At 44.9% G+C, this 15,514-nt stretch overlaps 1 protein-coding gene across 5 annotated transcripts in view; it reads right to left on the reverse strand.

Moving 5' to 3' along the window:
• The window catches only part of NTN1 (netrin 1), a 202,961-nt gene that overhangs the window by 123,187 nt on the left and 64,260 nt on the right, over window positions 1-15,514 (reverse strand). For all 5 annotated transcript variants that reach the window (XM_083148405.1, XM_083148407.1, XM_083148406.1 and 2 more), the window contains exon 2: window positions 14,396-15,465. In XM_083148405.1, coding sequence (XP_083004531.1) covers window positions 14,396-15,413 — 1,018 coding nt within the window. In that variant the 5' untranslated portion in view covers window positions 15,414-15,465. The remainder of the gene's footprint in view (window positions 1-14,395; window positions 15,466-15,514) is intronic.

Below are 15,514 nucleotides of genomic sequence, written 5' to 3' on the forward strand. Positions count from 1 at the left end.
GATATATAGACAAATCCAATGGTTCACGCACATCTCTGATGGTGTCAGATTGGCGCAGATGCAGTAAGCGCATGTGCAGATCTTGTTCTACGAGATCACCTGCAGTGCCCCTAAGCACCGCCATGATTGACATGCTATTTGGGTGCATGGACAGGGAGGGGACTGGCAGTATTTGCACCATATGGAAGAAGCGGTGGATCACAAAAGCACACACCCGGCATCTTTCCACTCAAGATATCTTGACATTTTACAGAGACTAAAATCTAAATCTACCCAAACTAAAATGTAACCACAGCTCCTCTAACTAAACAGGCAGGGTGATTGGCAACAACATGGGAAACAAGAAAATTGTGACATTTCCTTAAGTAGCCACTCATGGAGGTGGGGGTCTGTCAATGGGTGGGGCCTATTGAAGGTCTGTGATCCCTCCTTATAGGGCCTGATTCTGAGTTGGACACAGTTGCAGCCTCTCTTGTGTTTTTTCCTGCAGTTGTGTGTGCAATACAATGCCCTTTCCTGGTGTCATGGGTGGACTGGGAATTTAAAGTGGCCCTGGAAAAATATCCAAAAATTGTCCCCCTCACACACTCACATCGCTACCCTGCTACTTTCTACCCCCTGAACACACCCTCACCAACATGCCAGCATTTACCCCCTAACACACCCCCACACCACCAGTATGTCGGCCTCTATCCTCTCCCAGCCACAGGCGAACCATAGACACGTCAGCCCCCCAGGGGAATTTTCCTGTGGCTTCTATTGCCAATCTGCCCCTGTAAAAAGGTCATAAGGTATTGCAGTCTTTGCATCAAGTTCCGGGGGAGAAAATGGGTGCCGGACAGTTTCCCGACACTCGGGGTCCCGACGGCCACTGGCTGTTCTCTCTCATGGGGGTCCACGACCCCCATAGAGGGAGAATATGATAGGTGGCAAGCATAGCGAGCCACCGTGACTGCAGCGTGGGCGAGTGTAGCGAGCCCGCAAGGGGCTTTGTTGCGCTTGCCCCGCTGTCTGAGTCCGGGCAGTTGGGATCCCGACGTCGGGCTAATGACTGTCGGGATCCGGACTGTCTGGACCATATAACACACCCGGAGAAAACATCCTGGAACCACATATTGTATAATGAGCATATATGAATATGAATTTGCAGCAACCTGTTGTCATAATAAGCGACATCACATGATGTGACTGTTCCTGTTTGCTTAATGTATAAAGACAGAGATTAATGAGGAAAGTGTATAAGATTATTATTTTCCTAAAACACATATACATATCTTCAAATCCTACAGATGGAGCCCCTCTCATTCTCTGCCGGAGCTCGCCAGAATGTCCCCGCTGGCTGAGAGGGACTCCATTAGACTGGGAGGCTGAGCGTCTCACACGTACGCGCGTCACAGTGGCTGGATCCTGCCCTTCTCCACTTCAGGGAGATGGGCAGGGTTCGGGGGGGCTGCAGCGACCGACGGCCATGCTTTGGGACCATAGAGATACTCCGTAGTTCCCTTATTGATCCGTATGCGTCCAATGTCTGTGTCTTCCTAAATAAGGGGTGAATCTGAGGAGTCACAATAAAGATCCGGCGACTCTCACATTTGCAGAAGTTTCATAGTTGGGGCGCACTAAGTTGTGACAGCAGTTTTATTATTTCATTTTATTTATAAGGTGCCACAAGTGGTGTGCAGCGCAATACATATAGATACATCATCTGTGTACATCTCTGAACTGGTATGGATCATTAGGTTTACAAGGTATTGGTCAACAAGCATTGAGTTGACATCATTAGGTCGGCACACAGAAAGGTCAACAAGGGTCTAGGTCGACAGGTCATTAGGTCGACACAAGCATTAGTTCTACATGGGCAAGGTTGACAGTCAAAAGGTGGACATGGGGTTTTTCACTTTTTTTTACCCGAATGTCGAAAAGTAGCAGCTCGCTGCGCTCGCCTGTCTACCTAGACCCATGTCGACCTTTCTGCATGTTGATTTAATGGTGTCGACCCAATGCTTGTTGAACTAATGACCGTATCCCCTCTGAATCAGGTCCTCAGCTCATTAAAAATAATCAGTTTTCTAATGACAGGCTTTTATCTATTGGTCACTGGTGTTGGCGCTCACAGTACTGACTTTCTATGTAGAATGATCCCTAGCCACAGCTGCTTGTATTTAGCTTCTATCCTGTGTTTGAAGTCAGAAATTTGCGTGCGCCTAAAATATTCCGATAAATCTTTTACAAGATGTACGGATCCCAATCTGGGAATATGGAGATGCATTTACCGGGCCAAACTGCATGAGATATCTGCGCTACACACATATGACTGTACCACAGATGAAGCCCACCCACATGAACAATGTAATAGAGCCTCCCCAACACACACTGTAACAATACAGACAAACATAATGTGCAACATGCTGAGATATGTCAGCCTCCTCTGGACGGCTGTCACCCCCTGAGCTGTGGCCTGCGCTTGTCTATGATTTACAGCTTGCAGGTACTTCCAGCCTGTGAGACATCTCACACTAGACGTCTTCCTAGAACTCATTTTAGCAGAGGTATGTTTGGCTCCTCAAGTTTGGTGGCTTGCTGCCAGAAAATTTGGAGATGTTTAGAACTGATCAGCCGCTGTGACAACTCCAGGGATTTGGGCTGAATTAACCCATTTATAGACAATCACTTGCATACCCAAAAATAAAACTCCACTTCTAGAATTACAGTATATGCCCACAAATTAAGGCACATTGGCCTTGCTGGTTGTTTGTTTAATAATAGATATAGAATAGAATAGACAGCATGACAGGGTATTGTCTAATCGCTGTGCCCAATTATCCCCCCACAAATGACATAACTCTCTTGTTGGATAAAATTGGCCACAGCAGCCATCTTTATTGAAACAATACAAAATTAACAATAATCAAAAACATTCCCCATGGAAGGTGGTCCCCGAGGCCCTCAATAAATCAATCCACACCTCTAAGCACTTCCAGGAGTTGTTACCCCCAGCCGATAGCGATTGGCTCGAGGGCACCAATTGTCAACACCCAGTGCTCATTAATTAGCCTCACCCAGGGGAGTCCAGCCCCCTCATGGGGCCCTCCCCGCCGCATAATTAAGCCTCAATGCCACTAACCTCGAGGACCCCCCTCCGCCACCAAGCACGGGGTTAAACCCTTGACCCCGAGCGACCCCCCCACATCCGGAACGCTGTTTCTATTCCTTCCTGTAGTCCCAAGGACCAAACATCGATCCCTACAGCGTTCAAATGCACACCGTCTCCTCTCCAAAAAGCACCGGCACCAGACTCAAGTTCCTTGTGCCTCACCACCACCGCGCCGTTTCTAGCCATAAAACGCCCAATTGCCCTGTTGACTTTTATCCGTGCCTTATTGATCTTGTCAGCCGACCTTGCATCCCTCCAATAACGGCGCGGCACAATATCCGACCAAACTGTGATCACCTCTGGAAACATTGCCCATAACCGTAAGAGATCAAACTTGATATCCCGTATCAACTCCCTAAATGGTCTGCTCCCAAGGTCATTCCCTCCCACGTGCAAAACTAATATGTCGGGAGCCCTATCCAGCCGCACAAAACGGTGAAATTCCTGTAACACTCCACTCCATACCATACCGCGCTTCTCCAGCCAGCGAACCACTGCCTCCTCTCTATCCAAACCCAGCTGGCAGCCGTTCGGTCTGACATCAGCCCGCAACGCTCCCCAAAAGACATATGAATGTCCTAAAATCCAAATCAGGCATGGGGAATGCCCTAAAATTAGAAAGCACACCATCAGTCTCAACAATCCCCTAAACGAACATATGAATGAAAACGAGACGATTCCCATCGCCCAATGCGCTTAATCAGCTCATCTCCCAAACCCAACCTAGCAGCCTCAGTTGCGGCCCCGATGCGGAAAGAGTGACCCGCGTATTCCTCCCCCTTTAGGCCCAACGTCCGCAGGACTGCTCTAAACACGCTAGTGAACTGGAACCGTGATAAAAAGGACCCATTCGCATGCATCAGCAAAGGATCACTTTCTCTGCCCACTCTGACTTCCTTAAATAACCTTAGCCGTGCCACCGGGCACATATCTGAGCCTAGTACAGAGAAAAGAACCACCTTCTTCCCCCTCCCTAATTGATCCGTCTTAGACCTCCTCACCACTAGCTCCACCCTATCCAAATATAAATCCACATCCTCCCCTAACAAACCTCCCGGCCTGGAGACGCTTGGACTCACGAGTTCACCAATCCGCAGTGCCCCGAAGAAGGCAAGCGAAAAGGCTACCCCGAACAACCTTTCCTCGAAATTGGAACTACAGACCTCACCCAACTTCCTGCCCATATTCTGCAACAACTGGAAGGACACCGGCCTTCTCTGATCCTGTACTACATGGCCTTTTCTCCAGCCTTTTAAAGCCTGCGCAATCAGGAAATTCTTTGTGACATCAGGCCTCCCACCTGCACGAAACCCAAAAGCTAAGCCCGCCATACAGCGCATGATCTTTGCCACTGACCAACCAATCTCCTTACAATGGCCTATGTATAGCAAGACAGCCAACTCGTCATCATCCTCCTTCAAACCTACTACCTCACGCCATTCTAACCAGCTCCGCCATTCCTGATTGTATGCCGACCATGTATTTGGGGCCAAGGATTCCCTGATGAGCTGATCGACTACCCGTCCAGCAGAGCCCAGAGCCGACTCGGGAACCCGGTCCCCTCCCTGTCCGCCTCTGGTGCCAACTCCCGGAATCGTTCCCACTGTGAACGAGATAAAGAATCCGCAATGCCGTTAGAGACACCGGGAACGTGCCTAGTCACAACCCACAAATTCAAAGCCAGACATTCCAATACCAACTGCTGCAAAATAGTAACCACCGGCGGTGAAGATGCCGACAATTGATTAATAGCCATGACCACCCCCAAATTATCGCAGTAAAAACAAATCTTCCTATCGCGGAACAGCTCACCCCAAACAACCACAGCAATCAAAATAGGAAACAATTCCAACAATGCTAAATTTTTAACCAAGCCTCTCTGCACCCAAGACTCCGGCCACCGGCCCACACACCAATGTCCCTGGCAATAAGCCCCAAAACCGCCACTCCCAGCGGCGTCTGTAAAAAGGTCTATCTCTGTGGCCACGCAAGTGTCTGACATCCACAAAGCCCTGCCATTAAAGGTTTCCAGAAAAGATGCCCACACCCGCAAGTCCCCTTTCAACTCACTACCTAATCTGACAAAATGATGAGGAAGAACCACCCCTGCTGTCGCTGCTGCCAGCCTCCTGCTGAAAATGCGGCCCATCGGCATAATGCGACACGCAAAATTCAACTTACCCAGCAAGGACTGTAATTCCCTCAATCTGATTTTCTTCAACAGCAACGCCCTCCCTACCTCGGCCTTCAAACCCAGTAATTTTTCTTCAGGCAAGCGACACTCCATATTCACAGTATCAATGACAATACCCAAAAAACTGATCACAGTCGCAGGGCCCTCCGTCTTTCCCGGAGCAAGCGGGACCCCAAAGTCTGCCGACACCCTTTCAACAGTCCTCAACAATAAATCACACACACCGGTCCCCCCGGGACCAATACATAAGAAATCATCTAGGTAATGAATAACTGAACTACACCCAGAGACATCCTTAACCACCCACTCCAAAAAGGAACTAAAGGCCTCAAAATAAGCACACGACAAGGAGCACCCCATCGGTAAACAACGATCAACAAAAAACTCCCCATCCCAACAACATCCCAACAACCGCAAACTGGTTGGATGAACAGGCAGCAACCGGAATGCCGATTCAATATCAGTCTTTGCCAACATGGCCCCTTTCCCAAACCGCTTCACCCACTTAACAGCCGCATCAAAGGATGTATAAACCACCGAGCAGATGTCGGGGTCAATGCCATCATTGACCGACGCCCCTTTTGGGAAGGATAAATGGTGTATCAGACGAAACTTGTTCGCCTCCTTTTTTGGCACCACCCCCAACGGAGAGACTATCAAATCTGGCCACGGTGCCGCCCTAAACGGTCCAGCCATACGACCCAGCTGCACCTCCTTAAACAGTTTTTCCTGCACCACTTCAGGATGCTCCCTAGCAGACTTCAAATTCCTCCTAAAACTTCCTGACACCTGCACGTCAGAAGGTATCTTAAAACCTTCCCTAAACCCCTCCTCCAACAAGGCGGCTGTCTGCTGGTCAGGATACCTACGCAGATAACCCAGCATCCTTTCCAGCCGAACTGGTGTCGCCCCCTTTTGAACTACTGTCTCGGGACTTCCCTCTGAAGCATTTATTTGCCCCATGGTTCCCTCCACATGATGAACATTCATGCTTGAATTTGCATTTTGCTCCAAACCGGCATGACCCGTCGTTGAAGGCAAAGCAGAGTCCCTTCTGCATGGCCGTCCCGCTTGTGGCCTCTCTCGGCCCCCCCCCATCCCCACGAAAGGGCTGCCCACTTTTTATGGGGGCCGTTACCTTTAACCATAAAGCAATATCCTTATGATCCCAACGAATGTTGGGGCGAACCGCCTTCCTCTGCCTAAACTGCTCATCATACCTGAGCCAAGCCATGCCCCCGTACACACGGTATGCCTCTCCTATCGCATCCATGTAACAGAATAAGCCTGAACAATTGTCAGGTGCCTTCTCCCCAATCACACTAGCTAAAATAGCAAAAGCTTGTAACCAATTTGTGAATGACCGCGGTATCAGCCGATACCGCCGCCGTTCCTCCTCCTCCTTTTTCTCCTCCTTGCGGGGCCTATCCAGGTTAAAACGCTCTAAGGGTAGTAATGAAAATATATCCACATATTCCCCTTTCCAAATCTTCTCCCTCACCTCCTGCTTCAGGTGGGCCCCCAATGGCCCCTCAAAACATACATACACCTCCCCTTTCGCAGTGTCACTAAGCCTCCCACTCTCATCCTGCGTCACCACACTGCCCCCTTCAGCCCCTGCCCTGCTGCTGCTTTGCTCCCCGCCGGATACCAGCACCACGCTGCTCCCCGGCACCCCACTGCTAACCGGCACCCCACTGCTAACCAGCACCCCACTGCTAACAGGCACACTATTACTGACCGGCACACTAATGCTAGCTGGTGTGCCCGAATTCTGCGGTGCCCATGCTGCCGCCGGGGACGGCCCCGCCCCCTGCCGCAAACCCACCAGCCAATCTGCAAAACCACTCAAAAATTCGGTAAAGCCCCTACTCATTTCCCCCTGGGGGGCTAACCCTCCCCCCCCCTGACTTTGTGCTAAAGCATTAATAGACATAGAGACAGACTCACCAGGCTGCCTGGGGGCTGTGAACCCAGCAGCCGCAGGTCCAGTGTCCTGACGGGTCCCAGATGAAGAAGGACCAGGTATCTCTCCATCGTCTGCTGACGCTGCCATCTCTCTTCTCCTGTCATCCCCACCTTCAGGTATAGCACCAGCCGGCGTGACCTCATTGGAGGCGGAGCCAGCTGTGCGTCTCTCGCTCCATGTACCAGGCCTGCGGTCCGCAGCCTGTACTTCTGCCCCCCTGGCACGACTCACCCCGTGCTGGGCAGCAGCATGCCCCGCATGCCCCGCCGCTCCAGGTCCAGACCCACGCAAAGCCGGATCTTCTTGCACGTGGGGGGGGTTCCCCCCGCGCGGAGGGTTCCGCCTGCATGTTGGATTCCTCCCAGACCTGGTCCTGCGGGCGGAAGGTGCCCGGCCCGCAGCCTGGCCTGGAGGGTCCCTGACGGGGCTCCTAGAACGGCGCTGAACCCTGGGGGACACAGATGGGCTGAAGCGCTCCGGAGGCCTGGACCTCCGAGGCCGTGCGCCCGCTGGAGCAGCCTCCTGCGTTGCTGCTCCCAGTCCCCCCAGCAGACCTGACATCTGCTGCTGCAGCCACTCTGTCCCTCTGGTGCCTGCTGCCTCCCTGAGGGCAGCCAGCGCTGCAGATACCTCAGCATCAGCGTTTGGGGAAGCCATGGGAGATGCAGTGCTGCTTAGCTGTTCAGAAAAATCTCCCAGTGACCCCTATTTCCTGCCTGCATCCTGCTTATATACCCTTACTACACCCCGTTAAGCCCCTCCCCCTATGACCCTCTCCTTAGACACCCCTTCTATGACTGTCCAGCTAGTCAGCTCCCTACAAACCCTGTCAGGGGAGCCTACCCCCAGGCTTTGCCTCCAGTCCGGCTCCTACATTATAAGTGTATCCAATCCGGTCATTGCCTTTGATAATTAATTGCACAGTATATTGTGAAGACTCAATAAACTCTGTAGATTATAAAGATATTATGAGGTACAACGACATGGATCAAATCCTTCAGTACAGAGCAAGAAGCTAAAGATTGAGCATGTGGTTACAACAAATGGTTGCCAGATCATAGTTGCCACGTTAACTAAAACAACTCATACACCAGCTGAGACTTTCACTGTATATTATAGCAGCTGCTATGGTACTATCTCCTAAAACTACAAATTGCAGAAACAGTCAAAATAGTAAAAAATAGGTAAAACCACCCAATACATGTATAACTATTATATATGCAAATTATCTACAGTGCTACTCCAGAGAAATGTTCACAGCACTTGGTTCCTATATTGGAAGGGGATTCTTTTTTCTTAAAGCCCTACTAAGAGGGTATCTCCACATTATCTATGTATACCCCACCAGTTCACATAAACACAACACATCCTAAAAGGAATTATCCATCTTGTGACCATTTTGATTTATTTGTTTGCACCTGCCTTCAACTCTACACATGGGCCCATTGCAGGGCCTTTTCTAAGCCAGTGGTTCTCAACTTTAGTCCTCAAGTACCCCCAACAGTGCACCTTTTCCAGGTCACCCGGCAGATGCACAGGTGCACTCATTATTCACTGACATATTTTAAAAGATCACAGGTAGAGCTAATTATTTCACTTGCGATTCTGTGTGGATACCTGGAAAATGTGGACCGAGGTTGAGAACCACTGTTCTAAGCGTTCTCACTAGATTGCTTAGAAAATGCCTGTACATCGCCCGGCATTTATTATCCAATCAAATTAATTGGCCAGTCACCAGAGAACACTGGCCCTGACAGATCGCTCAGCACACAACACTGACACATCGCTGTGTGCTGAGCGATCTTAGCAATCTGGTATCGCTCAGAACTCTTAAACAAATCTCCCTGTGTGTGGGCCCCAATATGTGGCGATTTCAGGGCATTTTGTAAGCGATCTCACTAGGTCGCTTAGAAAATTCCCCTACATGGCTCTGTGTGTAGGGGCTATAGCGATAGCTGGCTTTTGCCCGCGATTAATATCCAGCACACTGGATACATTTAGTAATCGCCAGAGGCAGGGCCAGTGTTCTCACCGGAGAACACTGGCTCTGACAGATCGCACATAGCTACAGTATCTTGCTGAGTGTTCTGAGGGATCTAGCATCGCTCAGAACGCTCAGCATATCTCCCCATTTGTGGGCCCCATAAGCCTACTTTTTCCAGAACATTTTTTATGCTGAAAAAGCCCCCCTCGGCTTATACTCGAGTGAGGGTCCCACTTGAGTCAATTCGTTTTCCCAGTTTTTTTTTGTTGTAAAATTAGGTCCCTCGGTTTATATTCGGGTCGACTTATACTCGGGTATATACGGTAGCTTTATCTCTTGGTATTCCTTCTGTGCTTTTAACCAAAGACTGTTTGTTTATTTCCATTGGCCTTGTATAAGACCCACATTAACTATGGTTAGGTATAGATCCTAGTTGGAGAAAGGTCCTCTGATGTCACAAGGGGAGGAGCAAGGTCCGAACATGGGAGCCCAAATGGACCCTAATGGGAACACTTCACTCGCCGTGCTTTTGGTTACTAAAGGCAATAGGTGGCGGCATGAATAGTGTTCCTCCCCCTGGGCGTGAAAGGTCTTTTCTCCAACTTGGATCTAGCAACTACCCATTAACTATGTTCTGTACATTGGATACAGTTGTAGCAAATCTGTCTCATAGCCAAGATGATGGGAAAAAAAAGCTAAAGCACTGTCTTTAGGCAGTGTCATTTATATACAGGCCAATAAACTAAAGACACTTGAAAATGAAAATCCTCCTAAAATACCAAACTAATTTTAACTAAATGACATTACTGCATGAGATATGTGGTCAGAGGAAGAGCTACCACCAGGTTCTCATTTGTAACTACAGAGAGATGGTCATAAAGTGCTTCCCAGTTTGCAACCAGTAACATAGCTGATTTTTCTTCACACCCCATAGAGGTGCACAGGAATATATAGAAATGTGTGCATCATGCCATCACACTGCAGAGACTTTGCTTTCCTCCAAAATGGGCGCAGAGTATAAAAGTCATAACTAGAAGTAAATCTCACCTGCATACTGTGTGGAGATTTGGCAGAGGAGTCACCATGAGACTTTGGAAGAAATGTGAGGAGAACTATTCTAATAGAGAACTTGCATAGCTAGCATATTACAGTGCATACAGACTGAGAACTAGAGGCTATATTACTGATCCAAAGACAACAGTTCTTCTGCACATCTTTTTATGGGGACTAAAGTAATAAGGCTACCAGACCTGACAGACACTTTGTTTAAAAAAAATATTGTTGATAGTAGATGTACTGTATGTTTTTTATTCTTCTTAATAATCTGTCCACTAAGTGGCACTGTTCTATAAGTGTCTATGGACAATTCATCATTTTGCCTGATCAAAGTATGCATAATGACTGTCCCCATTACCTGTATTACAAGCAGATACATATATAGAAAGAAATAAGGCTTTTCAACATAGATAATTCAGAAACCTTAAGAAATTTCAATTCACCAGCACCTAAATGATTTCTAATACAAAAAAAGAGGTCTATAAACCACTACTTAAATGGTATGATACAGCAGAATATACCATCCTACTACTACCACTGACCCTGTACAAGAAAATGAATTACAACAAAACCAAGTTTCATTTCTCTTTAAAGTATAACATTTCTCGTAATTATTATTATTTCCCCTTTAACTTCCTTCTCCTGGTATTCCTATGAATCATGAGATAACAGCCCGGAGAATTGGAAAGTGAGACCTATGGCATAAGATTGAGAAAAGAAACTAATTTAAGGCCAGTTCAATCAAGCTGCAGCAATCAGCTACAAACCTCACATCAAACCGCTAACATAAGAATGATCTGTGTACACTGATGCAGATTATTATGGAATGCTGCATAACAACATGGTAATGTTGACTTGAGTCAATAATTATAATAATAAAAATGTTAATAAGTAAAAAAAAAAGTAGGATGTTACCAGGACAAAAACAAACCGGAGATGTTGGGAGCGGAGATGCGGCTTGTGATGGGAAACAATCCAGGGTATAGTCACCAATAGTAGAACAGGTGTAAGTGGAGAGAGGGGGGTTGTTAATTATAACAAAATGATTTAGAAAGCAGTTATTATCTTTTAGACAAAAAGTATTTTTTTATGGATGTTCCCTATTGATGAAATAAGTAAAATGTAATTGAAAATAGATGGGCCAAATTCAGAAAATGTAAAAAATGTATCAGGAGGTCAAACTGAGGTTTATTTCACCAAAGCAGACAGAGCGCTACAAGCATAATCTGTGGTCACAGTCTATGCTATTATAAAAAAAACTAATACTAAATCAGTGCTCGCAGACATCACATTTTATGTTTCGCAGTTAAAAAATTGGTGACACAGCTATAAACACTTAACTATTTAATCTGAATTTTAGAATAACCATTTACTATAAATATTTTATGGACAATGTAAAATCTAACGGCCGGTGTGACAGCAGCAAAATACTTTCATAAACTTTTATGTACTTACATTTCCCCTATAATGTCATCGCAATACATACAAGCTGTACTACACTAATACCTACTATTTTATTTGTTGAAAGAAATTAATTTTCACATTTTTTGTACATATGAATTGATCTGCTGGTGTTTTGATGATACTTTGTTCTATGATCAACTTCACCCTGACTTTAAACAAAACGATACTAAGTCTAAAACCCATCTGTTTGTCATGCAGAGAGTTGGACAGTTTTTCCCCCAAATAAAGCTCTTAAACTTTGTTGGCGTTTCTGCATACAAATGGCTCGGTAACATGGACAGAGCTATATTAGTTTTTAAGCTGAAAATGGAAATGACATTCATGTAAAACAAATACCAAACAAAAACCACTAGAATTGTGAAATCAAGCTCATTGGCTTCACCCAGATCTTTTTTCTTGCCATTTATACAAATAACTTTATAAAAACTATTCATCTAGTTCACACACCACAGTGATTGTGTGGGGAAAGTTTTCACAGTTCAATCCTATAGATATATTTTAGGGTTCTTGTCTTTGAACATTAATTTGTAGACATCTTGGAGCATTGTTTAACAACTAGAACTATTACTAAGTATCTATAGTTAAATTGAGAGTTTATATAAATAATTGAATTTTATTTATTTATTAACAGTTTCTTATGAATGTCTGAAATGCCAGGAGTATTGGGACATATGGACCTGCTCATCTGATCGTGGATTTATAAAATATTTTAAAAAAATATGCCACAGAAAACTGGAAACTTTGAAAGAAAACAAAATGTCTAAAAACATTCAATAAATGAAAGTATCAAACCAATCAAGCAAATATGTTAAACAATCTGTAAAATTGAAGACACCGCATTTGTGTAATGGGAAAAGCAGAAGGCCAACAAGTACCGTTCGCACATTCTTTTGTCCAACAATTGTAAAAATGCGGATAATGCAATTATTACAGTTTATATATTTGCTATTACAAAGCAAATTAGAATAAGCCTACAGCAATATGTATCTTTATTATATACTAACCTATTAATAACTTTACAATCAAAGATAATTAATTGCATTAAATAGACATGTGGTTTGCATCATCCTCCTCTCTCATTACTAGCCTCTGCCAACATTGGGGAGATCTTTGTTTTAGGTTAAATTAACTTGACAGATCTGCATTCCATTATTTTCATATTTACATAAAAAAATAAATACATTCAGCACTAAAGTTGATATATTGCCCTTATTTTGAGGGGCTTCTCCTATACAAGAATCCTTTGTACATAGGAATAATTGAAAATTAATACAAGATGAACACATAGAATGATTGTCTAGGTTTTCATTAAGTTATTTAAAATAGCATTTAGTGGAGTAATATTAGTGGCTGGCACAATGGTCAATTCAAAATTTGATTTATAGTAAAGTAGAGTCAGTGGATGCCTGATTTTCTGCTAAACTTTCTCATTATGTACCTTATACCTAATTAGGCAATTAGTCTGCAGAGTGTTTGGCAAATAAGTGTTAATTGTCTGTATCTAGTAGCACCATGACTAAATATACTGAAATATCTGTAAAAATTATCCCTGTTTTCTTAATGATATTGTGTAGCAGTGCTCCTCATGGTGACTGGAAAAGAGAATTTAAACTGTATCCTTAGTGCTTTTTTTTTGTCTGTGTTTTACAATATTTTGGTTAAAGCGATTCCAATAATCACTTAGTTACCGGGGGGAGTTCCAGATTCCATCTATTACAGACCTTTCACTTCTTACTGTATGACAATTTTGGAAATAGGTATGTGTCAGTTGTGTATACAGTTTACAGCTATGCTCCTGAAACCTGACAACAATTCTGAATTCTCTTGCTGCATTAAATGAAATTAAAGATTCTAACAATGCGAAATAAGGTTTTCTAGAATAAGAATCTATAGATAAGAGAAAAGTTGTGTTAGGCTATATTTTATTACATTGGTAGGTAACACTTCAACTTTCTCCATGGACTCATTCATTACTTAATAACAGAAATAAAAGTCAGTTTTAGCTATCTACACTATTTTAAGTTTTAAATGTGGTTTGGGGAAAAAAATTCAGAATCAGTATGACAATTGCAGGCATGCATATTCAACAAGACAGCACTGGCCAATTGATTAAGTGTATTCCATTTTTATAAAGATAAGTAAGGAGCCACTAATTTATTCATAGAATAATTAGCTTTACTACTTAAAACTTCACATGATACTGACATGTTTATTTGCCCTCCGGTTGCCTTAAAAAGATTAAAAGCAAATATTAGTTACTCGTCATATGTTAAATTGCTCAGGGCTGTAGTTGATACACCACAGACAAAAACATATAATTATTAATATATACAAAAATCTCGACCAGTGGAAATTGGCAAAGATTTGGTAAAAGCCAAAAAGATTGGAAATGTTACTATAGCCTTCAGGAATTCCCCTATATAAGGAGGGAGACAAAAGTGAAGTGCACCACAGTTGTGAGTGTATAGATAACACAGAATTGACAAAACGGTGTGCACTTCCTTTTAACACCTCTAATCATTTGAATGTTTGCCTCCAAAACAACAGTGTGAATTGAAAGATGCGCCTACTTACCCACACACTCATTGGCTTCTCTTGCTGTTGCTCGTTGCCAAGGTCTGTCATAGTGGAAAGGTTTACAGCGGTCACATTCAGGTCCAGCAGTGTTGTGCTTGCAGTCACACACTAGGTTGTCATCTCTGTCCTTAACACACCTAGAAGCATGACCGTTGCATTTGCACCGACCCCCAACCTGAAGGTCGGAAACTGCATAAAAGTAAGAGTCTCTGGCCAATTCTGAGTCATCCTCATTTTCGTCCCCAAAAGTATGGAGACGGCTGAAGACTACCTTGATGTCCGTGGCTGTCACCCAGTCCTGGAGGACAGGTGAGTTGTCAAAGTCATGAGCAGATGGTCTACCATCCAAGGTGCTGAAGGCTATCAAACCACCAGAGAGAGGGTGCATGTCAGTGTGAGAGTCTGTGCAGATAGCTTCCTGCTCATTCTGCTTAGTGATTACTGCCTTATTCGGCTTGCTATACATCTTTCTACACTGGGTTGAGTAGAACTGAAATGGTACCCAAGACTTGCCATAGTCCATAGACTTGAAGATGGCCATTGATTCTGGTCTTGGGGAACAGAACTGGAGACTCACATAAGTCACCTCGAACTTCTTCCCTAGGGAAAGAGTTAGGGTGACATTTTGAGGGTACTGAATATAGTTCTCTGACTGCCAGCAGGTTAGGTTGTGGGGGTTGTTGAGATCAGTTAAAAAGGATGGAGGATGAGCTCTTTTAGGGTCCGAGGCATTGCAGATGTGACAGTTCGGGAATCTATCTTCCCCTTTCACTGTCACCACACAATATCTTGCTGGGTTCTTTCCACAACTACTTGATACTTTCACTTCTTTCCCAAAAGCTGAGTTGACAAAGTCAGGAATACACCTCCTTGGGTTCCTGTTCTCATCATAGCAGGGATCCGGCTGTGATGTTTGGATGGAAAACATATTCATCCCATATCCTCCTCTACCTTCTTGAGCAGTACAGGACAAGGAAACTAAAACGAACAGCACAATTTGCCCTCTCAGCATCATCCTGGATCCAGCTTAACCCTGCCTTGACCACAGATTCCTCCACAGGCTGCTCCTGGCAAACGGAGGCAAACACAGGAAAATAATATAAAATTTGTAGTCAC

This window comes from Crinia signifera, chromosome 6 (assembly GCF_055691185.1).
Source record: "Crinia signifera chromosome 6, ASM5569118v1, whole genome shotgun sequence".
Classification (NCBI taxonomy): domain Eukaryota; kingdom Metazoa; phylum Chordata; class Amphibia; order Anura; family Myobatrachidae; genus Crinia; species Crinia signifera.